We start from the raw sequence: 26,954 nt of genomic DNA on the forward strand, positions 1-26,954 counted from the left end.
ATGGCCGAATTAACCCCCAATGAAGAATCAACCTCCAGTGAAGAGGCGTATAAAGTCTTTGTGAACCTATTGGGCAAAGCCTTTTATGAGGACGTAGGTGTTGATGGCAGAGTTGACCCGAGGGAGCCAGTAAAATTAAAGAAAGTTCTTGACCACTTTGGAGAAAATCCGCAATGGATGTCTATGACTGAAATATCAAGAAGTGTAAAAATTTCAAGGACTTATCTTCGTAGGGCGCTCCGCTACCTTGAAGAGGAAAAGTTAGTGCAATGTGGCCAATATCGTCGTTATTCTTTGAACTATGCTGGAATATGCGAAGCAGTCAATTACAAAATATTACAGAAGCAAGAAACTTTTGAAAATAAGCGCAGCGGCATTGCAGAATATATATGCCTGAGGTGTGACAGAAAATACAATGCTTTGGATGCTGCATCACTGATCTCCGAGGATGGTAACACTTTTGTATGTGAAAACTGTGAAGAAGAAGTTATTACTGAGAAGGAATCACAAAAAAAAATGGAGGTAAAATTATCTTTTGTTTAGGTCTTTAGGTTATCTTCCTATCTATTCATCTCTTCATGCTTATTAATTTTCATTAACTTACAGGCACAACTGAAGCTGTTGCAGGATCAACTTGAAATTGTCAAAGATATACCGATTCCTGTACGTTTTGTGTTTGTTATTCTCATCTTTTGCTTACACCCTTCCAGTCGTTTATGACTATGTGTTATACTTTTTATCCTCTCGTTTGTTATGCTGAACCGCATTGCTTATGCTTCTGTTGTTGCTATGTTTTATTGACAATCTAATGATTGTGCTGCATTTCTCTTATGCTTATTGATAATCTGAAAATGGCTGTTGATACCTGGTTTTGAGGCTCTTCTTGTCCTGCTCTATACCCAATTTCTTTGTCTCTTTTAAGTTTGGGCTTCTTGAAAAAGAATGGAATAGTTTCCGCCATGTGTGAGGAATCATTATTGTGAAGCTATGAATTGTATGCTTTACAAATTGTTTGAAAATTCAATAATGCGACAGATAGTGTAATATATGGTAGGAGTATTTGGCAATTAGCATAGGATCAGTTATCCTACTCAGTGCTGAGGGATACACTACATAACATGATGCAGGAAGTAGTATATTATCCAAAATCAGCTCTCTTTATATTAGTGATTAACATTATGAATCAAAATATACAGCCTAAAGTAATTTCATTTAACCCATTAACTGCTAACAGTTGCATCAAAACTCCATAAATACTCATGGTCTCAGTTTTTTTTATGAACGATAGATAGAGGAGCTCTCTCTCCTTCAATATATTTTTTTTCTTAATTTTTTGTGTGTTAAATATTTTTTTTATTTGCAAAGCACCATCCTATGATGGTTTCCTTGTGTATTAATATCAAGGTATTATTATGTGTACTATACTGAGCGGGTTTGTGCTGATGTTGAAGACTCATTTCTATTTATTGTCATTGTGGATTATATTGCACTTGATTATTTATGAATTCCCCTTGGTTGCTTCTGTGAGTTTTTTGATAGTTATGTGCTGCTTCTAGATAATATCATTTAGTATTGTCCTGATATGCTGAGCTTTCTCGTGTGCTTCTTTTCAGGAATGGTACACAACTATCATGGAAGACAGAACCAGAAAGAGGAGAAGGAATACCTAGAAGTGGGTTTGGGGCTCAATTAGGCCATACCTAGAAGTATAAAAAATAGGAATAAATAGTTTGACAAAGTCTGGTGCATTGTGCAATGTGAAATGTGCATAATAGTCTCTCATATAGTCATACCCTACGCTTATTTCATAGGTTACCCAAAAGGCCAAAATAAGTTTTGGTTTTAAGGGCATTTGATACACAACTAACACAAACAGATACAAGCTACTTTATGCATTGCATTTTTCTGTGACAATGTTGCAATTCATTGCCAATTGTTCAAGGAAGGTGCAAAAGTCACAACTGTGAAGAGATACATCTTACAATCGTGTGCGTTATATGTCACAGAACATATACCAGCTTACAACCTTGTTATTATGTAAAGCAAGAAATCTCGTAGCCTCAATGGTTTTAATTGAAAATATTTTTATTAGTGATTTTTATCTTATACTCGTACTCCGTATTATTAGTCCCGTATTTATCTTCTCTTAACTTATTAACCTTACCTTCTTTTTTCTTTGAACTTATTTTTATTGATTTTTAACATAAATTTTAAAGTATTATCTTATACTCGTTCTCCGTATTATTAGTCCCGTATTTATCTTCTCTTAACTTATTAACCTTATCTTTTTTTTCTTTGAACTTACCTGAGAAAAAAAAAAATAAAGATAAAGAGGACATGAATATGATACTCCGTATAATACGAGTACTTTTGCTAGGGAACCTTCCCTCTATACTTGGTCTCGAAACAAAGCTTTGACTATTCCGACTGATCCATGATGGATTAATTTACCGGTGATCTACCGATCGAGTTGGAATCTTTGTTTTTCTACCTCTTCGTAAGGCCCTATTACATGTGGAATTAAGCAATCATTTTACAATTTTAAACAGCTTTATTAAATACATGCTGTCTGTCTAATAATTATTCTGATTTGTTCTTTGCTGATCAAGTGATCATCTTACATACATTTATATAACCTGTTATTGTTAGGGTGAGTGTTACAAGAGAAATCTCACCATAGGAACTCACAATAGAGTAGTACAAAATAAGGATAGTGGATTAGGGAAATTGTGTGTGTATGATATATTGATATGTATGAGGGACACTCATAGAGTGTATAGTATCGGAGTATTTGGAGGATGATGTAGGTGGATACATTACTCCCAAATTATGCCCAACACCTTAGATGTATCGAGGTTGCATATAAGTTGAGTTCGAAAGTGTCAACAGTAGCTACAAGCCTACAAGTTATAATTTACCACGACATAATCCAAATTTGTCAAATTGTAGCAATTCAAGAATAAGAGAGAATACATATATTAGTAAAAAACTGTTGATCAATTCCATAATCCTGAGAGTTTATAGGTCTTAAATAAACTAACTTACAAGCAAGACCTAACACACATGACATCAAATCACAGAGTCTTCCCAATGAAATTCAATTTTATCTCCAATCTACATAATGGACACGTTCGTTTTCCTTGAAAAGCCCAACGAATCATGCATTGTTCGTGATAGATATGAGAGCAAGGAAGAGTGGCCACATTGTTTGACATCCCAAACTCCTCTAAACATATCGAGCAATTACTAATAGTTCCTGAATGGCCGCCGTTAGCAAACTTGACTCCACCATCCTGTAGAATAGATTTTATGCGATCAGGATCACAATACTGTTCAATCCAGTCGGTATCAAGATTATCAGGATGCATGGGCTCGTAGTCCTCTTCCTCTTCAGTTTCGGAATCCTGTTCAATACCAAGATACATGAGCTCGTAATCGTGGTACTCTTCCTCCCACTCTTCATATTGGCAAACCATAATTCTAAAAACAAGAGACGTGCGACCAGATTCGCGAACATCAGTTATCAAACTCTCACAACTTTCGCCCACAATATCAATGATAGCATCCCAAGCATTGACATCAACATTAAGATGAGCGAGCCAACCCATGACATCAAATTGCCAATCAGAGCTTTCTCTCTTCAACTTTAATGTCCCAGTAACATTGTCGACACGGTTGCAATACCGTAAGATGATGGTGAAGAAATCATCGACTGGCCTCTGGTCATCACTAGAATGTTCGTCGATTGACCATGATTCAGCTCTGATGCCTGGTCTTATTACTATACTTAAACTTCTATTCGTCCTCATATGAAATTCTGCACGAACAGATTCTGAAATTAGAAACGAATTCTAAAACTCACACTTCCATCTCATTCATACAAATAATCGTGATATATAAACATTATAGAGATTCAACCAAACCAGCCGCCTAGCAAATTACCTATTAATACATTACCAACCAAATTTGATTCAATTGTCAAATAAGGCTCAGGGATATTTGATTCGATTATCAATTCAGGCTCGAAAAATCACATATTTTTATTCAATTGTCAATTTAAGGCTCGAAAAGCACATATTTTTAGGGTTATTTGATTCAATTATCAAATTATGCTCGAAAAATAACATATTTTAAGGGATATTTGATTCAATTATCAAATAAGGGTCGAAATTCACAGGGAAATTTGATTCAAACATCAAAAATAGTTGAGATTACGAACCCTAAACTTACATTGACAATTAAATTGAATTAGATAAAACATAAACTCTAGATTATGAAATTGATATGATGACTACAAAAAGAAACAAGAAGTTAACTCACAAGCTGCCTCTTCAATGGGGGATTAGAAGGCGCCGTCCGCTTCAGTGGAGAACGTATTGAGAGCGTTAAGTATTTTTTGAGATAAATCACTTTTTTTATTGCCAGTATTTATAGTCTTATACTACGTATAATTCTATCAAATAGTCTTATACTATGTATAATTCTATCAAAGTTAATCTTTTTGCGATTTGTTTTAAATAAGTCAACTTTTCAATTAACTAACAATAAGTTGTATTTTAAAAAGGTGTTTGTTTGGAGGGATAGAAAGACGAGGATAGGAATAATAGTAAAGGGATTCAAATATTATCTTGTTTGTTTAGGGGGATAGGGATAACATAGGAAAGAGGGATAAGGATAAAAATACAAGTTATCCCTCTAAAATAATAACTAAAGAATGTGATATAAGTAGGGGTGAGCATGGGACGGGTACCCGCACAGTTAACACTATCGGTTGGGGTACCCGATAATCAATAACACTAAAAATGATATCCATTACCCGAACTTTGGGTACCCAGATTTTCAAAATGGTTATCGGGTGCCCAATATGATATCCAATAATAAAAATTTTGACTTTATAATATAGTTATTATGATATCATTCAACACTAATCAACAATAATACCACATGATCATGACCAACTTACTAATAATTACTAATCATTTAAACTATGAGGTGATTACGAAGAAAAGTAAAAGTTTAGATTTTGGATAAATAGATTTAAGTAGGAAAAAAAAAAGAAAAAATTGCTTATCGGATCGGATCGGGTAACCGTTAATTTTAAAATGATACCCAATAACCATACCTGATAACAAATTATCGGATCGGGTACCCGAACCGTTATGGTTATCGAAACGGGTACCCTAATTTTCGGTTCGATTACGGTTCGATTTTTTGGGTTTTCGGTTTTTTGGATAATTTTGCTCAGCCCTAGATATAAGGGTTAAGGACAAAATAAAGGAGGTAAAATACATTTTTACCCTTAATGAAATAAAGAATAAAGGAAGAGGACAAAAAAAAAAGGACAACCTCTTTTTTATCCTTATACCACTTGCTAATCCTCAAAACGTATCCCACCCTTTTATCCTCCTTATTCATATCCCTCATATCAAACACCTCATAAGGGGTATCTAGTCTATCTACTTAGGTTAAATGACCTACAACCTATCAAATATGAGTAGAATATTAAAAATTATTTATTTCAATTAAATACGAGTACTAAGAAAAACTTTATAAACAAAACCACCCTTTTCTGACCTTTTTCTAACCAGCCCCCCATCACCATCACCATCCCTACCCCACCAACCACCGCACAGACCAACCCAAAACCACAGACCCGCAACAAAATCCACCTTCCCACCTCGAATCCTCACCCTAACTACCAATGCATCACTATATCTACCCCGAAACTAAACCTTAACCACTGAAACTCACTCCAACCACCCCGAAATACTCAACACTCACCTGAAAACACCCACCCCGAAAATTCGAAAAAAAAATAGAGAGTAGAGGAGCAAAGGTGGTGGTGGGAGAGGAAGGAGAGAAAGAGAGAGAGAGAGAGATAAAGGGGTCAGTGGTAACTAATGGGTGGGGGGATGATCGATGGTGGATCGGATAGAGTATTGTCACCGGCGTGAGAGGGTGGGAGTTGTTCAACATTGGGTGGTGAGGGATTTTTGTTAAAATAATTTATATAATTTAATCAAAAAGTTAATTTTAAGGAAATTTTCATTTTTACCACCTTCAAAAAATGACTTTGTCGAATTTACCACCTCCAAAAAAAAACATTTACTTTACCACCTCATAAAAAAATTAAACATCAGTTTTACCACCTCATCTGAGCTCAGGTGACGGAAAACGCTTGTGGGGCCCAGCATAACGGCTAGTTTTTGATTTTTTTCCCAAATTTCTCTCGATTTCCCTTTTATTTAAACCTAGTTCTTCATTTGTACACCAAATTCTTGCAGATTGGAGATTAATTTTTGCGATTTTCTTCACAAATCAGTATTTTTAGGCAACCTTAACAATCCCAAACCCTCTAATTATCAAACAATCAATTGAACTCCTCGACAACAAGCATAAAAAAGGTAAGCCATTGTCGTTAATTCTCTAGCAATTTTCGTGATTTCTGTTGTAATTTTTTGGCAATTCGTTGCGTGATTATGTTGCATTTTCTAAGAGTAATTTAAATTGGGCGTTTTGTGAGGTCAATTAAACCCCAATTTCAATTAAAATACTTAGGGTTCATGTAAGATTAAATTAGATTGGGGGTTTTTGTTATGTGAATTGGCTACTGAAATTAGGGTTATATTATGGTGATTGTGTTCAAATACAATTAATTTCATTCTTGTTCTTACTGAATTTCAGAAGGGAATGTCTTCAGTTAGCATGTCACCCTCAAAGGAGAAAAAATGCCAATGTGGAGTTCCAATGTCTAGGCTGACTGCTTGGACTAGGGAGAACCCTGGACGCAAGTTTAGGACCTTTAAATTCTATGATCTTGTGACTGAGTCAAGGGGGTGTAAAGCTTTTGAGTGGGTGGATCAACCAGATGGAACACCTTGGCAAACAGAGGTGATTAACAACTTGTTGCTGGACAAGAAACTAATGAAGGGAGAGCTGAATGACATGAAGAGGGAAGTTGATGATGTTAGTGGACAAAGGAGGTGCTTGCTCAATGAGATTGACAGCTTGAAGATGAAATGCAAAGCTCTTAGCTCAGACAGGAAGAAGATGATCAAGGAAGTGCATGGCAGCAATGCAACAACAAAGAAAATGCTCACAGTACATGCTATTGTTGTGTTTTGTTGTTTTGGTTTGGTACTGGCTATGTATTTTAGATCTTAGGTTCATTTAGGAATGCTTAGAAACAAAAAAAATCCCCACCTTATGTTGTGTTTTGTTGAATTATTATGTGTGGATGTTGGGATGACATTTCTTGTACTACTTTTAACTAAATCAATGAGAAATGGAACTTTTTGGTAGAAACATATCACATTTCGTATTAGTACTTGCAACACAATGTTTTTAATTGTTTTACATTGGCTGAGACAAAAGTTAAGGCACCTTTGTGCAAAATCATTGTTCAACTATCATTGTTCAACTACCAAATAAACTTGGCTGTCTATTACAAAATACTAATGAGTAGGCCTAGGGTCACAGTTGATTGAGATCCTTGTCCTTCTTGCTTGTCATTACATGAAGCTTGGACCTGGTCTGTATTTTGACTTTGGGAGGAGTAGTTGTTGGCACTCTTGTGGGCTGACTCAGGCTCTTGTTGCTCCTGGTAACATGCTGAGTTGGCAAAGGCTCTGTTCTTGTTGCAGGCTGGCTTGTCATTAATGAATTGATTGTTTACTGAGTTATGTTGCAATTCATTGCCAATTGTTCAAGAAAGGTGCAAAAGTCACAACTGTGAAGAGATACATCTTACAATCGTGTACGTTATATGTCACAGAACATATACCAGCTTACAACCTTGTTATTATGTAAAGCAAGAAATCTCGTAGCCTCAATGGTTTTAATTGAAAATATTTTTATTAGTGATTTTTATCTTATACTCGTACTCCGTATTATTAGTCCCGTATTTATCTTCTCTTAACTTATTAACCTTACCTTCTTTTTTCTTTGAACTTATTTTTATTGATTTTTAACATAAATTTTAAAGTATTATCTTATACTCGTTCTCCGTATTATTAGTCCCGTATTTATCTTCTCTTAACTTATTAACCTTATCTTTTTTTTCTTTGAACTTACCTGAGAAAAAAAAAAAATAAAGATAAAGAGGACATGAATATGATACTCCGTATAATACGAGTACTTTTGCTAGGGAACCTTCCCTCTATACTTGGTCTCGAAACAAAGCTTTGACTATTCCGACTGATCCATGATGGATTAATTTACCGGTGATCTACCGATCGAGTTGGAATCTTTGTTTTTCTACCTCTTCGTAAGGCCCTATTACATGTGGAATTAAGCAATCATTTTACAATTTTAAACAGCTTTATTAAATACATGCTGTCTGTCTAATAATTATTCTGATTTGTTCTTTGCTGATCAAGTGATCATCTTACATACATTTATATAACCTGTTATTGTTAGGGTGAGTGTTACAAGAGAAATCTCACCATAGGAACTCACAATAGAGTAGTACAAAATAAGGATAGTGGATTAGGGAAATTGTGTGTGTATGATATATTGATATGTATGAGGGACACTCATAGAATGTATAGTATCGGAGTATTTGGAGGATGATGTAGGTGGATACATTACTCCCAAATTATGCCCAACACCTTAGATGTATCGAGGTTGCATATAAGTTGAGTTCGAAAGTGTCAACAGTAGCTACAAGCCTACAAGTTATAATTTACTACGACATAATCCAAATTTGTCAAATTGTAGCAATTCAAGAATAAGAGAGAATACATATATTAGTAAAAAACTGTTGATCAATTCCATAATCCTGAGAGTTTATAGGTCTTAAATAAACTAACTTACAAGCAAGACCTAACACACATGACATCAAATCACAGAGTCTTCCCAATGAAATTCAATTTTATCTCCAATCTACATAATGGACACGTTCGTTTTCCTTGAAAAGCCCAACGAATCATGCATTGTTCGTGATAGATATGAGAGCAAGGAAGAGTGGCCACATTGTTTGACATCCCAAACTCCTCTAAACATATCGAGCAATTACTAATAGTTCCTGAATGGCCGCCGTTAGCAAACTTGACTCCACCATCCTGTAGAATAGATTTTATGCGATCAGGATCACAATACATGGGTTCGGTATCCTGTTCAATCCAGTCGGTATCAAGATTATCAGGATGCATGGGCTCGTAGTCCTCTTCCTCTTCAGTTTCGGAATCCTGTTCAATACCAAGATACATGAGCTCGTAATCGTGGTACTCTTCCTCCCACTCTTCATATTGGCAAACCATAATTCTAAAAACAAGAGACGTGCGACCAGATTCGCGAACATCAGTTATCAAACTCTCACAACTTTCGCCCACAATATCAATGATAGCATCCCAAGCATTGACATCAACATTAAGATGAGCGAGCCAACCCATGACATCAAATTGCCAATCAGAGCTTTCTCTCTTCAACTTTAATGTCCCAGTAACATTGTCGACACGGTTGCAATACCGTAAGATGATGGTGAAGAAATCATCGACTGGCCTCTGGTCATCACTAGAATGTTCGTCGATTGACCATGATTCAGCTCTGATGCCTGGTCTTATTACTATACTTAAACTTCTATTCGTCCTCATATGAAATTCTGCACGAACAGATTCTGAAATTAGAAACGAATTCTAAAACTCACACTTCCATCTCATTCATACAAATAATCGTGATATATAAACATTATAGAGATTCAACCAAACCAGCCGCCTAGCAAATTACCTATTAATACATTACCAACCAAATTTGATTCAATTGTCAAATAAGGCTCAGGGATATTTGATTCGATTATCAATTCAGGCTCGAAAAATCACATATTTTTATTCAATTGTCAATTTAAGGCTCGAAAAGCACATATTTTTAGGGTTATTTGATTCAATTATCAAATTATGCTCGAAAAATAACATATTTTAAGGGATATTTGATTCAATTATCAAATAAGGGTCGAAATTCACAGGGAAATTTGATTCAAACATCAAAAATAGTTGAGATTACGAACCCTAAACTTACATTGACAATTAAATTGAATTAGATAAAACATAAACTCTAGATTATGAAATTGATATGATGACTACAAAAAGAAACAAGAAGTTAACTCACAAGCTGCCTCTTCAATGGGGGATTAGAAGGCGCCGTCCGCTTCAGTGGAGAACGTATTGAGAGCGTTAAGTATTTTTTGAGATAAATCACTTTTTTTATTGCCAGTATTTATAGTCTTATACTACATATAATTCTATCAAATAGTCTTATACTATGTATAATTCTATCAAAGTTAATCTTTTTGCGATTTGTTTTAAATAAGTCAACTTTTCAATTAACTAACAATAAGTTGTATTTTAAAAAGGTGTTTGTTTGGAGGGATAGAAAGACGAGGATAGGAATAATAGTAAAGGGATTCAAATATTATCTTGTTTGTTTAGGGGGATAGGGATAACATAGGAAAGAGGGATAAGGATAAAAATACAAGTTATCCCTCTAAAATAATAACTAAAGAATGTGATATAAGTAGGGGTGAGCATGGGACGGGTACCCGCACAGTTAACACTATCGGTTGGGGTACCCGATAATCAATAACACTAAAAATGATATCCATTACCCGAACTTTGGGTACCCAGATTTTCAAAATGGTTATCGGGTGCCCAATATGATATCCAATAATAAAAATTTTGACTTTATAATATAGTTATTATGATATCATTCAACACTAATCAACAATAATACCACATGATCATGACCAACTTACTAATAATTACTAATCATTTAAACTATGAGGTGATTACGAAGAAAAGTAAAAGTTTAGATTTTGGATAAATAGATTTAAGTAGGAAAAAAAAAAGAAAAAATTGCTTATCGGATCGGATCGGGTAACCGTTAATTTTAAAATGATACCCAATAACCATACCCGATAACAAATTATCGGATCGGGTACCCGAACCGTTATGGTTATCGAAACGGGTACCCTAATTTTCGGTTCGATTACGGTTCGATTTTCTGGGTTTTCGGTTTTTTGGATAATTTTGCTCAGCCCTAGATATAAGGGTTAAGGACAAAATAAAGGAGGTAAAATACATTTTTACCCTTAATGAAATAAAGAATAAAGGAAGAGGACAAAAAAAAAGGACAACCTCTTTTTTATCCTTATACCACTTGCTAATCCTCAAAACTTATCCCACCGTTTTATCCTCCTTATTCATATCCCTCATATCAAACACCTCATAAGGGGTATCTAGTCTATCTACTTAGGTTAAATGACCTACAACCTATCAAATATGAGTAGAATATTAAAAATTATTTATTTCAATTAAATACGAGTACTAAGAAAAACTTTATAAACAAAACCACCCTTTTCTGACCTTTTTCTAACCAGCCCCCCATCACCATCACCATCCCTACCCCCACCAACCACCGCACAGACCAACCCAAAACCACAGACCCGCAACAAAATCCACCTTCCCACCTCGAATCCTCACCCTAACTACCAATGCATCACTATATCTACCCCGAAACTAAACCTTAACCACTGAAACTCACTCCAACCACCCCGAAATACTCAACACTCACCTGAAAACACCCACCCCGAAAATTCGAAAAAAAAAATAGAGAGTAGAGGAGCAAAGGTGGTGGTGGGAGAGGAAGGAGAGAAAGAGAGAGAGAGAGAGAGAGAGAGAGAGAGATAAAGGGGTCAGTGGTAACTAATGGGTGGGGGGATGATCGATGGTGGCTCGGATAGAGTATTGTCACCGGCGTGAGAGGGTGGGAGTTGTTCAACATTGGGTGGTGAGGGATTTTTGTTAAAATAATTTATATAATTTAATCAAAAAGTTAATTTTAAGGAAATTTTCATTTTTACCACCTTCAAAAAATGACTTTGTCGAATTTACCACCTCCAAAAAAAAACATTTACTTTACCACCTCATAAAAAAATTAAACATCAGTTTTACCACCTCATCTGAGCTCAGGTGACGGAAAACGCTTGTGGGGCCCAGCATAACGGCTAGTTTTTGATTTTTTTCCCAAATTTCTCTCGATTTCCCTTTTATTTAAACCTAGTTCTTCATTTGTACACCAAATTCTTGCAGATTGGAGATTAATTTTTGCGATTTTCTTCACAAATCAGTATTTTTAGGCAACCTTAACAATCCCAAACCCTCTAATTATCAAACAATCAATTGAACTCCTCGACAACAAGCATAAAAAAGGTAAGCCATTGTCGTTAATTCTCTAGCAATTTTCGTGATTTCTGTTGTAATTTTTTGGCAATTCGTTGCGTGATTATGTTGCATTTTCTAAGAGTAATTTAAATTGGGCGTTTTGTGAGGTCAATTAAACCCCAATTTCAATTAAAATACTTAGGGTTCATGTAAGATTAAATTAGATTGGGGGTTTTTGTTATGTGAATTGGCTACTGAAATTAGGGTTATATTATGGTGATTGTGTTCAAATACAATTAATTTCATTCTTGTTCTTACTGAATTTCAGAAGGGAATGTCTTCAGTTAGCATGTCACCCTCAAAGGAGAAAAAATGCCAATGTGGAGTTCCAATGTCTAGGCTGACTGCTTGGACTAGGGAGAACCCTGGACGCAAGTTTAGGACCTTTAAATTCTATGATCTTGTGACTGAGTCAAGGGGGTGTAAAGCTTTTGAGTGGGTGGATCAACCAGATGGAACACCTTGGCAAACAGAGGTGATTAACAACTTGTTGCTGGACAAGAAACTAATGAAGGGAGAGCTGAATGACATGAAGAGGGAAGTTGATGATGTTAGTGGACAAAGGAGGTGCTTGCTCAATGAGATTGACAGCTTGAAGATGAAATGCAAAGCTCTTAGCTCAGACAGGAAGAAGATGATCAAGGAAGTGCATGGCAGCAATGCAACAACAAAGAAAATGCTCACAGTACATGCTATTGTTGTGTTTTGTTGTTTTGGTTTGGTACTGGCTATGTATTTTAGATCTTAGGTTCATTTAGGAATGCTTAGAAACAAAAAAAATCCCCACCTTATGTTGTGTTTTGTTGAATTATTATGTGTGGATGTTGGGATGACATTTCTTGTACTACTTTTAACTAAATCAATGAGAAATGGAACTTTTTGGTAGAAACATATCACATTTCGTATTAGTACTTGCAACACAATGTTTTTAATTGTTTTACATTGGCTGAGACAAAAGTTAAGGCACCTTTGTGCAAAATCATTGTTCAACTATCATTGTTCAACTACCAAATAAACTTGGCTGTCTATTACAAAATACTAATGAGTAGGCCTAGGGTCACAGTTGATTGAGATCCTTGTCCTTCTTGCTTGTCATTACATGAAGCTTGGACCTGGTCTGTATTTTGACTTTGGGAGGAGTAGTTGTTGGCACTCTTGTGGGCTGACTCAGGCTCCTGTTGCTCCTGGTAACAGGCTGAGTTGGCAAAGGCTCTGTTCTTGTTGCAGGCTGGCTTGTCATTAATGAATTGATTGTTTACTGAGTTATGTTGCAATTCATTGCCAATTGTTCAAGAAAGGTGCAAAAGTCACAACTGTGAAGAGATACATCTTACAATCGTGTACGTTATATGTCACAGAACATATACCAGCTTACAACCTTGTTATTATGTAAAGCAAGAAATCTCGTAGCCTCAATGGTTTTAATTGAAAATATTTTTATTAGTGATTTTTATCTTATACTCGTACTCCGTATTATTAGTCCCGTATTTATCTTCTCTTAACTTATTAACCTTACCTTCTTTTTTCTTTGAACTTATTTTTATTGATTTTTAACATAAATTTTAAAGTATTATCTTATACTCGTACTCCGTATTATTAGTCCCGTATTTATCTTCTCTTAACTTATTAACCTTATCTTTTTTTTTCTTTGAACTTACCTGAGAAAAAAAAAAAAAAAGATAAAGATAAAGAGGACATGAATATGATACTCCGTATAATACGAGTACTTTTGCTAGGGAACCTTCCCTCTATACTTGGTCTCGAAACAAAGCTTTGACTATTCCGACTGATCCATGATGGATTAATTTACCGGTGATCTACCGATCGAGTTGGAATCTTTGTTTTTCTACCTCTTCGTAAGGCCCTATTACATGTGGAATTAAGCAATCATTTTACAATTTTAAACAGCTTTATTAAATACATGCTGTCTGTCTAATAATTATTCTGATTTGTTCTTTGCTGATCAAGTGATCATCTTACATACATTTATATAACTTGTTATTGTTAGGGTGAGTGTTACAAGAGAAATCTCACCATAGGAACTCACAATAGAGTAGTACAAAATAAGGATAGTGGATTAGGGAAATTGTGTGTGTATGATATATTGATATGTATGAGGGACACTCATAGAGTGTATAGTATCGGAGTATTTGGAGGATGATGTAGGTGGATACATTACTCCCAAATTATGCCCAACACCTTAGATGTATCGAGGTTGCATATAAGTTGAGTTCGAAAGTGTCAACAGTAGCTACAAGCCTACAAGTTATAATTTACCACGACATAATCCAAATTTGTCAAATTGTAGCAATTCAAGAATAAGAGAGAATACATATATTAGTAAAAAACTGTTGATCAATTCCATAATCCTGAGAGTTTATAGGTCTTAAATAAACTAACTTACAAGCAAGACCTAACACACATGACATCAAATCACAGAGTCTTCCCAATGAAATTCAATTTTATCTCCAATCTACATAATGGACACGTTCGTTTTCCTTGAAAAGCCCAACGAATCATGCATTGTTCGTGATAGATATGAGAGCAAGGAAGAGTGGCCACATTGTTTGACATCCCAAACTCCTCTAAACATATCGAGCAATTACTAATAGTTCCTGAATGGCCGCCGTTAGCAAACTTGACTCCACCATCCTGTAGAATAGATTTTATGCGATCAGGATCACAATACATGGGTTCGGTATCCTGTTCAATCCAGTCGGTATCAAGATTATCAGGATGCATGGGCTCGTAGTCCTCTTCCTCTTCAGTTTCGGAATCCTGTTCAATACCAAGATACATGAGCTCGTAATCGTGGTACTCTTCCTCCCACTCTTCATATTGGCAAACCATAATTCTAAAAACAAGAGACGTGCGACCAGATTCGCGAACATCAGTTATCAAACTCTCACAACTTTCGCCCACAATATCAATGATAGCATCCCAAGCATTGACATCAACATTAAGATGAGCGAGCCAACCCATGACATCAAATTGCCAATCAGAGCTTTCTCTCTTCAACTTTAATGTCCCAGTAACATTGTCGACACGGTTGCAATACCGTAAGATGATGGTGAAGAAATCATCGACTGGCCTCTGGTCATCACTAGAATGTTCGTCGATTGACCATGATTCAGCTCTGATGCCTGGTCTTATTACTATACTTAAACTTCTATTCGTCCTCATATGAAATTCTGCACGAACAGATTCTGAAATTAGAAACGAATTCTAAAACTCACACTTCCATCTCATTCATACAAATAATCGTGATATATAAACATTATAGAGATTCAACCAAACCAGCCGCCTAGCAAATTACCTATTAATACATTACCAACCAAATTTGATTCAATTGTCAAATAAGGCTCAGGGATATTTGATTCGATTATCAATTCAGGCTCGAAAAATCACATATTTTTATTCAATTGTCAATTTAAGGCTCGAAAAGCACATATTTTTAGGGTTATTTGATTCAATTATCAAATTATGCTCGAAAAATAACATATTTTAAGGGATATTTGATTCAATTATCAAATAAGGGTCGAAATTCACAGGGAAATTTGATTCAAACATCAAAAATAGTTGAGATTACGAACCCTAAACTTACATTGACAATTAAATTGAATTAGATAAAACATAAACTCTAGATTATGAAATTGATATGATGACTACAAAAAGAAACAAGAAGTTAACTCACAAGCTGCCTCTTCAATGGGGGATTAGAAGGCGCCGTCCGCTTCAGTGGAGAACGTATTGAGAGCGTTAAGTATTTTTTGAGATAAATCACTTTTTTTATTGCCAGTATTTATAGTCTTATACTACATATAATTCTATCAAATAGTCTTATACTATGTATAATTCTATCAAAGTTAATCTTTTTGCGATTTGTTTTAAATAAGTCAACTTTTCAATTAACTAACAATAAGTTGTATTTTAAAAAGGTGTTTGTTTGGAGGGATAGAAAGACGAGGATAGGAATAATAGTAAAGGGATTCAAATATTATCTTGTTTGTTTAGGGGGATAGGGATAACATAGGAAAGAGGGATAAGGATAAAAATACAAGTTATCCCTCTAAAATAATAACTAAAGAATGTGATATAAGTAGGGGTGAGCATGGGACGGGTACCCGCACAGTTAACACTATCGGTTGGGGTACCCGATAATCAATAACACTAAAAATGATATCCATTACCCGAACTTTGGGTACCCAGATTTTCAAAATGGTTATCGGGTGCCCAATATGATATCCAATAATAAAAATTTTGACTTTATAATATAGTTATTATGATATCATTCAACACTAATCAACAATAATACCACATGATCATGACCAACTTACTAATAATTACTAATCATTTAAACTATGAGGTGATTACGAAGAAAAGTAAAAGTTTAGATTTTGGATAAATAGATTTAAGTAGGAAAAAAAAAAGAAAAAATTGCTTATCGGATCGGATCGGGTAACCGTTAATTTTAAAATGATACCCAATAACCATACCCGATAACAAATTATCGGATCGGGTACCCGAACCGTTATGGTTATCGAAACGGGTACCCTAATTTTCGGTTCGATTACGGTTCGATTTTCTGGGTTTTCGGTTTTTTGGATAATTTTGCTCAGCCCTAGATATAAGGGTTAAGGACAAAATAAAGGAGGTAAAATACATTTTTACCCTTAATGAAATAAAGAATAAAGGAAGAGGACAAAAAAAAAGGACAACCTCTTTTTTATCCTTATACCACTTGCTAATCCTCAAAACTTATCCCACCCTTTTATCCTCCTTATTCATATCCCTCATATCAAACACCTCATAAGGGGTATCTAGTCTATCTACTTAGGTTAAATGACCTACAACCTATCAAATATGAGTAGAATATTAAAAATTATTTATTTCAATTAAATACGAGTACTAAGAAAAACTTTATAAACAAAACCACCCTTTTCTGACCTTTTTCTAACCAGCCCCCCATCACCATCACCATCCCTACCCCCACCAACCACCGCACAGACCAACCCAAAACCACAGACCCGCAACAAAATCCACCTTCCCACCTCGAATCCTCACCCTAACTACCAATGCATCACTATATCTACCCCGAAACTAAACCTTAACCACTGAAACTCACTCCAACCACCCCGAAATACTCAACACTCACCTGAAAACACCCACCCCGAAAATTCGAAAAAAAAAATAGAGAGTAGAGGAGCAAAGGTGGTGGTGGGAGAGGAAGGAGAGAAAGAGAGAGAGAGAGAGAGAGAGAGAGAGATAAAGGGGTCAGTGGTAACTAATGGGTGGGGGGATGATCGATGGTGGCTCGGATAGAGTATTGTCACCGGCGTGAGAGGGTGGGAGTTGTTCAACATTGGGTGGTGAGGGATTTTTGTTAAAATAATTTATATAATTTAATCAAAAAGTTAATTTTAAGGAAATTTTCATTTTTACCACCTTCAAAAAATGACTTTGTCGAATTTACCACCTCCAAAAAAAAACATTTACTTTACCACCTCATAAAAAAATTAAACATCAGTTTTACCACCTCATCTGAGCTCAGGTGACGGAAAACGCTTGTGGGGCCCAGCATAACGGCTAGTTTTTGATTTTTTTCCCAAATTTCTCTCGATTTCCCTTTTATTTAAACCTAGTTCTTCATTTGTACACCAAATTCTTGCAGATTGGAGATTAATTTTTGCGATTTTCTTCACAAATCAGTATTTTTAGGCAACCTTAACAATCCCAAACCCTCTAATTATCAAACAATCAATTGAACTCCTCGACAACAAGCATAAAAAAGGTAAGCCATTGTCGTTAATTCTCTAGCAATTTTCGTGATTTCTGTTGTAATTTTTTGGCAATTCGTTGCGTGATTATGTTGCATTTTCTAAGAGTAATTTAAATTGGGCGTTTTGTGAGGTCAATTAAACCCCAATTTCAATTAAAATACTTAGGGTTCATGTAAGATTAAATTAGATTGGGGGTTTTTGTTATGTGAATTGGCTACTGAAATTAGGGTTATATTATGGTGATTGTGTTCAAATACAATTAATTTCATTCTTGTTCTTACTGAATTTCAGAAGGGAATGTCTTCAGTTAGCATGTCACCCTCAAAGGAGAAAAAATGCCAATGTGGAGTTCCAATGTCTAGGCTGACTGCTTGGACTAGGGAGAACCCTGGACGCAAGTTTAGGACCTTTAAATTCTATGATCTTGTGACTGAGTCAAGGGGGTGTAAAGCTTTTGAGTGGGTGGATCAACCAGATGGAACACCTTGGCAAACAGAGGTGATTAACAACTTGTTGCTGGACAAGAAACTAATGAAGGGAGAGCTGAATGACATGAAGAGGGAAGTTGATGATGTTAGTGGACAAAGGAGGTGCTTGCTCAATGAGATTGACAGCTTGAAGATGAAATGCAAAGCTCTTAGCTCAGACAGGAAGAAGATGATCAAGGAAGTGCATGGCAGCAATGCAACAACAAAGAAAATGCTCACAGTACATGCTATTGTTGTGTTTTGTTGTTTTGGTTTGGTACTGGCTATGTATTTTAGATCTTAGGTTCATTTAGGAATGCTTAGAAACAAAAAAAATCCCCACCTTATGTTGTGTTTTGTTGAATTATTATGTGTGGATGTTGGGATGACATTTCTTGTACTACTTTTAACTAAATCAATGAGAAATGGAACTTTTTGGTAGAAACATATCACATTTCGTATTAGTACTTGCAACACAATGTTTTTAATTGTTTTACATTGGCTGAGACAAAAGTTAAGGCACCTTTGTGCAAAATCATTGTTCAGCTATCATTGTTCAACTACCAAATAAACTTGGTTGACTATTACAAAATACTAATGAGTAGGCCTAGGGTCACAGTTGATTGAGATCCTTGTCCTTCTTGCTTGTCATTACATGAAGCTTGGACCTGGTCTGTATTTTGACTTTGGGAGGAGTAGTTGTTGGCACTCTTGTGGGCTGACTCAGGCTCCTGTTGCTCCTGGTAACAGGCTGAGTTGGCAAAGGCTCTGTTCTTGTTGCAGGCTGGCTTGTCATTAATGAATTGATTGTTTACTGAGTTATGTTGCAATTCATTGCCAATTGTTCAAGAAAGGTGCAAAAGTCACAACTGTGAAGAGATACATCTTACAATCGTGTACGTTATATGTCACAGAACATATACCAGCTTACAACCTTGTTATTATGTAAAGCAAGAAATCTCGTAGCCTCAATGGTTTTAATTGAAAATATTTTTATTAGTGATTTTTATCTTATACTCGTACTCCGTATTATTAGTCCCGTATTTATCTTCTCTTAACTTATTAACCTTACCTTCTTTTTTCTTTGAACTTATTTTTATTGATTTTTAACATAAATTTTAAAGTATTATCTTATACTCGTACTCCGTATTATTAGTCCCGTATTTATCTTCTCTTAACTTATTAACCTTATCTTTTTTTTTCTTTGAACTTACCTGAGAAAAAAAAAAAAAAAGATAAAGATAAAGAGGACATGAATATGATACTCCGTATAATACGAGTACTTTTGCTAGGGAACCTTCCCTCTATACTTGGTCTCGAAACAAAGCTTTGACTATTCCGACTGATCCATGATGGATTAATTTACCGGTGATCTACCGATCGAGTTGGAATCTTTGTTTTTCTACCTCTTCGTAAGGCCCTATTACATGTGGAATTAAGCAATCATTTTACAATTTTAAACAGCTTTATTAAATACATGCTGTCTGTCTAATAATTATTCTGATTTGTTCTTTGCTGATCAAGTGATCATCTTACATACATTTATATAACTTGTTATTGTTAGGGTGAGTGTTACAAGAGAAATCTCACCATAGGAACTCACAATAGAGTAGTACAAAATAAGGATAGTGGATTAGGGAAATTGTGTGTGTATGATATATTGATATGTATGAGGGACACTCATAGAGTGTATAGTATCGGAGTATTTGGAGGATGATGTAGGTGGATACATTACTCCCAAATTATGCCCAACACCTTAGATGTATCGAGGTTGCATATAAGTTGAGTTCGAAAGTGTCAACAGTAGCTACAAGCCTACAAGTTATAATTTACCACGACATAATCCAAATTTGTCAAATTGTAGCAATTCAAGAATAAGAGAGAATACATATATTAGTAAAAAACTGTTGATCAATTCCATAATCCTGAGAGTTTATAGGTCTTAAATAAACTAACTTACAAGCAAGACCTAACACACATGACATCAAATCACAGAGTCTTCCCAATGAAATTCAATTTTATCTCCAATCTACATAATGGACACGTTCGTTTTCCTTGAAAAGCCCAACGAATCATGCATTGTTCGTGATAGATATGAGAGCAAGGAAGAGTGGCCACATTGTTTGACATCCCAAACTCCTCTAAACATATCGAGCAATTACTAATAGTTCCTGAATGGCCGCCGTTAGCAAACTTGACTCCACCATCCTGTAGAATAGATTTTATGCGATCAGGATCACAATACATGGGTTCGGTATCCTGTTCAATCCAGTCGGTATCAAGATTATCAGGATGCATGGGCTCGTAGTCCTCTTCCTCTTCAGTTTCGGAATCCTGTTCAATACCAAGATACATGAGCTCGTAATCGTGGTACTCTTCCTCCCACTCTTCATATTGGCAAACCATAATTCTAAAAACAAGAGACGTGCGACCAGATTCGCGAACATCAGTTATCAAACTCTCACAACTTTCGCCCACAATATCAATGATAGCATCCCAAGCATTGACATCAACATTAAGATGAGCGAGCCAACCCATGACATCAAATTGCCAATCAGAGCTTTCTCTCTTCAACTTTAATGTCCCAGTAACATTGTCGACACGGTTGCAATACCGTAAGATGATGGTGAAGAAATCATCGACTGGCCTCTGGTCATCACTAGAATGTTCGTCGATTGACCATGATTCAGCTCTGATGCCTGGTCTTATTACTATACTTAAACTTCTATTCGTCCTCATATGAAATTCTGCACGAACAGATTCTGAAATTAGAAACGAATTCTAAAACTCACACTTCCATCTCATTCATACAAATAATCGTGATATATAAACATTATAGAGATTCAACCAAACCAGCCGCCTAGCAAATTACCTATTAATACATTACCAACCAAATTTGATTCAATTGTCAAATAAGGCTCAGGGATATTTGATTCGATTATCAATTCAGGCTCGAAAAATCACATATTTTTATTCAATTGTCAATTTAAGGCTCGAAAAGCACATATTTTTAGGGTTATTTGATTCAATTATCAAATTATGCTCGAAAAATAACATATTTTAAGGGATATTTGATTCAATTATCAAATAAGGGTCGAAATTCACAGGGAAATTTGATTCAAACATCAAAAATAGTTGAGATTACGAACCCTAAACTTACATTGACAATTAAATTGAATTAGATAAAACATAAACTCTAGATTATGAAATTGATATGATGACTACAAAAAGAAACAAGAAGTTAACTCACAAGCTGCCTCTTCAATGGGGGATTAGAAGGCGCCGTCCGCTTCAGTGGAGAACGTATTGAGAGCGTTAAGTATTTTTTGAGATAAATCACTTTTTTTATTGCCAGTATTTATAGTCTTATACTACATATAATTCTATCAAATAGTCTTATACTATGTATAATTCTATCAAAGTTAATCTTTTTGCGATTTGTTTTAAATAAGTCAACTTTTCAATTAACTAACAATAAGTTGTATTTTAAAAAGGTGTTTGTTTGGAGGGATAGAAAGACGAGGATAGGAATAATAGTAAAGGGATTCAAATATTATCTTGTTTGTTTAGGGGGATAGGGATAACATAGGAAAGAGGGATAAGGATAAAAATACAAGTTATCCCTCTAAAATAATAACTAAAGAATGTGATATAAGTAGGGGTGAGCATGGGACGGGTACCCGCACAGTTAACACTATCGGTTGGGGTACCCGATAATCAATAACACTAAAAATGATATCCATTACCCGAACTTTGGGTACCCAGATTTTCAAAATGGTTATCGGGTGCCCAATATGATATCCAATAATAAAAATTTTGACTTTATAATATAGTTATTATGATATCATTCAACACTAATCAACAATAATACCACATGATCATGACCAACTTACTAATAATTACTAATCATTTAAACTATGAGGTGATTACGAAGAAAAGTAAAAGTTTAGATTTTGGATAAATAGATTTAAGTAGGAAAAAAAAAAAGAAAAAATTGCTTATCGGATCGGATCGGGTAACCGTTAATTTTAAAATGATACCCAATAACCATACCCGATAACAAATTATCGGATCGGGTACCCGAACCGTTATGGTTATCGAAACGGGTACCCTAATTTTCGGTTCGATTACGGTTCGATTTTCTGGGTTTTCGGTTTTTTGGATAATTTTGCTCAGCCCTAGATATAAGGGTTAAGGACAAAATAAAGGAGGTAAAATACATTTTTACCCTTAATGAAATAAAGAATAAAGGAAGAGGACAAAAAAAAAGGACAACCTCTTTTTTATCCTTATACCACTTGCTAATCCTCAAAACTTATCCCACCCTTTTATCCTCCTTATTCATATCCCTCATATCAAACACCTCATAAGGGGTATCTAGTCTATCTACTTAGGTTAAATGACCTACAACCTATCAAATATGAGTAGAATATTAAAAATTATTTATTTCAATTAAATACGAGTACTAAGAAAAACTTTATAAACAAAACCACCCTTTTCTGACCTTTTTCTAACCAGCCCCCCATCACCATCACCATCCCTACCCCCACCAACCACCGCACAGACCAACCCAAAACCACAGACCCGCAACAAAATCCACCTTCCCACCTCGAATCCTCACCCTAACTACCAATGCATCACTATATCTACCCCGAAACTAAACCTTAACCACTGAAACTCACTCCAACCACCCCGAAATACTCAACACTCACCTGAAAACACCCACCCCGAAAATTCGAAAAAAAAAAATAGAGAGTAGAGGAGCAAAGGTGGTGGTGGGAGAGGAAGGAGAGAAAGAGAGAGAGAGAGAGAGAGAGAGAGAGAGATAAAGGGGTCAGTGGTAACTAATGGGTGGGGGGATGATCGATGGTGGCTCGGATAGAGTATTGTCACCGGCGTGAGAGGGTGGGAGTTGTTCAACATTGGGTGGTGAGGGATTTTTGTTAAAATAATTTATATAATTTAATCAAAAAGTTAATTTTAAGGAAATTTTCATTTTTACCACCTTCAAAAAATGACTTTGTCGAATTTACCACCTCCAAAAAAAAACATTTACTTTACCACCTCATAAAAAAATTAAACATCAGTTTTACCACCTCATCTGAGCTCAGGTGACGGAAAACGCTTGTGGGGCCCAGCATAACGGCTAGTTTTTGATTTTTTTCCCAAATTTCTCTCGATTTCCCTTTTATTTAAACCTAGTTCTTCATTTGTACACCAAATTCTTGCAGATTGGAGATTAATTTTTGCGATTTTCTTCACAAATCAGTATTTTTAGGCAACCTTAACAATCCCAAACCCTCTAATTATCAAACAATCAATTGAACTCCTCGACAACAAGCATCAAAAAGGTAAGCCATTGTCGTTAATTCTCTAGCAATTTTCGTGATTTCTGTTGTAATTTTTTGGCAATTCGTTGCGTGATTATGTTGCATTTGCTAAGAGTAATTGAAATTGGGCGTTTTGTGAGGTCAATTAAACCCCAATTTCAGTTAAAATACTTAGGGTTCATGTAAGATTAAATTAGATTGGGGGTTTTTGTTATGTGAATTGGCTACTGAAATTAGGGTTATATTATGGTGATTGTGTTCAAATACAATTAATTTCATTCTTGTTCTTACTGAATTTCAGAAGGGAATGTCTTCAGTTAGCATGTCACCCTCAAAGGAGAAAAAATGCCAATGTGGAGTTCCAATGTCTAGGCTGACTGCTTGGACTAGGGAGAACCCTGGACACAAGTTTAGGACCTGCAAATTCTATGATCTTGTGACTGAGTCAAGGGGGTGTAAAGCTTTTGAGTGGGTGGATCAACCAGATGGAACACCTTGGCAAACAGAGGTGATTAACAACTTGCTGCTGGACAAGAAACTAATGAAGGGAGAGCTGAATGACATGAAGAGGGAAGTTGATGATGTTAGTGGACAAAGGAGGTGCTTGCTCAATGAGATTGACAGCTTGAAGATGAAATGCAAAGCTCTTAGCTCAGACAGGAAGAAGATGATCAAGGAAGTGCATGGCAGCAATGCAACAACAAAGAAAATGCTCACAATACATGCTATTGTTGTGTTTTGTTGTTTTGGTTTGGTACTGGCTATGTATTTTAGATCTTAGGTTCATTTAGGAATGCTTAGAAACAAAAAAAATCCCCACCTTATGTTGTGTTTTGTTGAATTATTATGTGTGGATGTTGGGATGACATTTCTTGTACTACTTTTAACTAAATCAATGAGAAATGGAACTTTTTGGTAGAAACATATCACATTTCGTATTAGTACTTGCAACACAATGTTTTTAATTGTTTTACATTGGCTGAGACAAAAGTTAAGGCACCTTTGTGCAAAATCATTGTTCAGCTATCATTGTTCAACTACCAAATAAACTTGGTTGACTATTACAAAATACTAATGAGTAGGCCTAGGGTCACAGTTGATTGAGATCCTTGTCCTTCTTGCTTGTCATTACATGAAGCTTGGACCTGGTCTGTATTTTGACTTTGGGAGGAGTAGTTGTTGGCACTCTTGTGGGCTGACTCAGGCTCCTGTTGCTCCTGGTAACAGGCTGAGTTGGCAAAGGCTTTGTTCTTTTTGCAGGCTGGCTTGTCACAGCAGTTGCAGGTGCAGCATTACTTGACCCAGCCTGTGCTGTTGTTGGAGGCTGATATTGTGGCAACTTCAGTGCAGCCTGCAATCACAGTATAACAAGACTCAGAAACAAAGCCACTAAATACACTCAAGTCACAAAATACACAAAATACCTGTCTTGCTGCTTTCTCTTCACTTTTCTTTCTCTGTTCCTTAAGCCAAGGAGTCTGCATCTGTGGCCTCCCACCCTTTAGATTTGTTGCAGGTGGGTTAGGCTGTTCTGGTGCTGCTTCTGCCTTGCATGTTTTGGCAAAGTGGCCAAACCCACCACAGTTCTTGCATTGTTTCTTCACCTTTGGCTTCTTGCCCTCAGGTGCTGCAGAAGTGCCCTCCCCTGGTTCAAGCTTTCTCTTTTTTGCCTTAGGTCTTCCTGGCTGCACTTTCAGCATAGGTGGCAAAGGCTGTCTGAGCTTGACCTTTTCCCAATTCTTAGGGCCAGGCATTGGCTGTATTGGGTTCTCATATGCAGCCAAGTATGTCACCCTATAGTAATGTGGGTGCACATACAACTCAGGATCATCCCTTTTGTCCATTATGCAAGCAAATGCATGGACACAAGGTATTCCTGTCAACTCCCATCTATAACAAGTGCATTTTCTCTCTTGTAGATCCACAATGCACTGATCATCCTTGTATTTCACCTCATAAATTTCATCCCTTGAAGCTGTAACCTCACATGTCATGGCATACTTCTCCAACCCATCAAAGACTTTGTTGACAAATGGGGTTAGTAAACCTTCCCAAGACTTTGCTGCCTCCCATTTGTCATTACTCCTCTTCATCATATATCTTCTAAGCCATTCCATTTGAGTTAGAATAGGCTTGTCTCTGGCATCTCTAATCACTGCATTAAATGTCTCACACATGTTGTTTAACAACATGTTAGACTTGCAGTTTGTAGAGAAAGCATGCCTTGACCAGTGCTGGGGGTCAATGTTTGACAGCCACTGGTATGCTTCTTCATCCAAAAAATTGATACTTTCCATAGCAACTTCAAACTCAAACTGATACAACCACACACATGACAACCATTCAACACAACATAGACACATGGCATACAGTTTTCACAAAATAGAAAGACATGCAAATATGTGCAAAACTAAATGTTCCTAGCAGACATTATAGTTCACCATAAAACTGACATAAAAGAACCTAAATAGAAGCTTACCAGAGTGCTTGCCCTAGCAGCAGCCAGAACAATTCCTTGAAAGTTGCACCATGAAATTTCAGTTTGAAATTTGACCAAATATGCCTCACACAAAATCTGAGCTCAGCTTTGGGGGCCACATCTGCAAATGCTTCTATGAGACCCTACACACAAGGCAAAACTAACAAGTTAGTGTACAGAAAATTCAAATAAAGCAAAGTAATTTAAACACAAACACAACCCACTTACTTTCTGTCTGTTAGACATAAAAGTCAAGCCATCTCCTTGGTCATACACGCAAAGTGCCTTGAGCAAGCTCACCAGAAACCAGCACCAGCTGTCCTTGTTCTCAATCTCTGCAGTTGCCCAAGCAATTGGGAAGATGGCATTATTGCCATCTTTTCCAACTGCAACCAAGATCTGCCCAGGGTATGCCCCTTTTAGATGGCACCCATCCACCCCAATTACTGGTCTGCAACCAGAAATGAATCCATCCCTAAGTGCAGCTAAGCACACAAACATCCTCATAAAAATTGGTCTTTCAATTTGATTAATATCATCCACCACCACATTACACTCACTCCCTGGGTTCCATTTCAGCAGTGCCTTCCCATAGTCCCAAACCTTTGAATATTTCTATGATGAAGAGCCATATATTATAAGCTTTGCCCTGCTTCTAGCCAACCAAGCCTTGGAGTATGTAA

The 26,954-nt window shown here is 36.1% G+C and overlaps 6 protein-coding genes across 7 annotated transcripts; 2 read left to right on the forward strand and 4 right to left on the reverse strand.

Moving 5' to 3' along the window:
* Positions 1 to 1,704, forward strand: LOC110721774 (transcription initiation factor IIE subunit alpha-like). The gene is made up of 3 exons (XM_021900962.1): positions 1 to 522; positions 607 to 674; positions 1,614 to 1,704. Exons 1-3 carry the CDS (start codon positions 1 to 3, stop codon positions 1,702 to 1,704), a joined length of 681 nt encoding a protein of 226 aa, XP_021756654.1.
* A 1,252-nt stretch (positions 1,705 to 2,956) lies between these two features.
* LOC110721857 lies at positions 2,957 to 21,832 on the reverse strand. 2 transcript variants are annotated; one of them, XM_021901070.1, is made up of 3 exons: positions 21,713 to 21,832; positions 20,667 to 21,209; positions 2,957 to 3,289 (listed from the first exon to the last, which is right to left on the reverse strand). In XM_021901070.1, exons 2-3 carry the CDS (start codon positions 21,199 to 21,201, stop codon positions 3,075 to 3,077), a joined length of 750 nt encoding a protein of 249 aa, XP_021756762.1. In that variant the 5' UTR covers positions 21,202 to 21,209; positions 21,713 to 21,832; the 3' UTR covers positions 2,957 to 3,074. The 2 variants fall into 2 exon arrangements, with proteins under 2 accessions (XP_021756762.1, XP_021756763.1); XM_021901071.1 differs by lacking the exons at positions 20,667 to 21,209; positions 21,713 to 21,832 and adding an exon at positions 4,321 to 4,459 and having other exon boundaries at positions 2,957 to 3,817.
* Positions 8,726 to 10,224, reverse strand: LOC110721858. The gene is made up of 2 exons (XM_021901072.1): positions 10,105 to 10,224; positions 8,726 to 9,601 (listed from the first exon to the last, which is right to left on the reverse strand). Exon 2 carries the CDS (start codon positions 9,591 to 9,593, stop codon positions 8,844 to 8,846), a length of 750 nt encoding a protein of 249 aa, XP_021756764.1. The 5' UTR covers positions 9,594 to 9,601; positions 10,105 to 10,224; the 3' UTR covers positions 8,726 to 8,843.
* LOC110721859 lies at positions 14,531 to 16,029 on the reverse strand. Its single transcript, XM_021901073.1, has 2 exons — positions 15,910 to 16,029; positions 14,531 to 15,406 (listed from the first exon to the last, which is right to left on the reverse strand). Exon 2 carries the CDS (start codon positions 15,396 to 15,398, stop codon positions 14,649 to 14,651), a length of 750 nt encoding a protein of 249 aa, XP_021756765.1. The 5' UTR covers positions 15,399 to 15,406; positions 15,910 to 16,029; the 3' UTR covers positions 14,531 to 14,648.
* A 1,791-nt stretch (positions 21,833 to 23,623) lies between the features above and the next one.
* LOC110721736 lies at positions 23,624 to 24,808 on the forward strand. Its single transcript, XM_021900923.1, has 2 exons — positions 23,624 to 23,813; positions 24,094 to 24,808. The coding sequence occupies exon 2, from the start codon at positions 24,100 to 24,102 to the stop codon at positions 24,571 to 24,573; it is 474 nt and encodes a 157-aa protein (XP_021756615.1). The 5' UTR covers positions 23,624 to 23,813; positions 24,094 to 24,099; the 3' UTR covers positions 24,574 to 24,808.
* A 74-nt stretch (positions 24,809 to 24,882) lies between these two features.
* On the reverse strand, positions 24,883 to 26,176 carry LOC110721775. The gene is made up of 2 exons (XM_021900964.1): positions 25,217 to 26,176; positions 24,883 to 25,143 (listed from the first exon to the last, which is right to left on the reverse strand). Exons 1-2 carry the CDS (start codon positions 26,153 to 26,155, stop codon positions 24,883 to 24,885), a joined length of 1,200 nt encoding a protein of 399 aa, XP_021756656.1. The 5' UTR covers positions 26,156 to 26,176.
* Between the last annotated feature and the right edge of the window lie 778 nt (positions 26,177 to 26,954).

The sequence above is a fragment of the Chenopodium quinoa genome, unplaced genomic scaffold (assembly GCF_001683475.1).
Source record: "Chenopodium quinoa cultivar QQ74 unplaced genomic scaffold, ASM168347v1, whole genome shotgun sequence".
Classification (NCBI taxonomy): domain Eukaryota; kingdom Viridiplantae; phylum Streptophyta; class Magnoliopsida; order Caryophyllales; family Amaranthaceae; genus Chenopodium; species Chenopodium quinoa.

Coding starts and splice junctions, on each gene's coding strand:
- LOC110721774 (XM_021900962.1), top strand. CDS start 1: ATGGCCGAATTAACCCCCAATGAAGAATCAACCTCCAGTGAAGAGGCG. Junction 523..606: donor AATCACAAAAAAAAATGGAG/GTAAAATTATCT, acceptor ATTAACTTACAG/GCACAACTGAAGCTGTTGCA. Junction 675..1,613: donor CCGATTCCTGTACGTTTTGT/GTTTGTTATTCT, acceptor GCTTCTTTTCAG/GAATGGTACACAACTATCAT.
- LOC110721857 (XM_021901070.1), bottom strand. CDS start 21,201: ATGAGGACGAATAGAAGTTTAAGTATAGTAATAAGACCAGGCATCAGA. Junction 3,290..20,666: donor AAAATCTATTCTACAGGATG/GTGGAGTCAAGT, acceptor TTCTACAGGATG/GTGGAGTCAAGTTTGCTAAC.
- LOC110721858 (XM_021901072.1), bottom strand. CDS start 9,593: ATGAGGACGAATAGAAGTTTAAGTATAGTAATAAGACCAGGCATCAGA.
- LOC110721859 (XM_021901073.1), bottom strand. CDS start 15,398: ATGAGGACGAATAGAAGTTTAAGTATAGTAATAAGACCAGGCATCAGA.
- LOC110721736 (XM_021900923.1), top strand. CDS start 24,100: ATGTCTTCAGTTAGCATGTCACCCTCAAAGGAGAAAAAATGCCAATGT.
- LOC110721775 (XM_021900964.1), bottom strand. CDS start 26,155: ATGTGTCTATGTTGTGTTGAATGGTTGTCATGTGTGTGGTTGTATCAG. Junction 25,144..25,216: donor AAGAGAAAGCAGCAAGACAG/GTATTTTGTGTA, acceptor CTGTGATTGCAG/GCTGCACTGAAGTTGCCACA.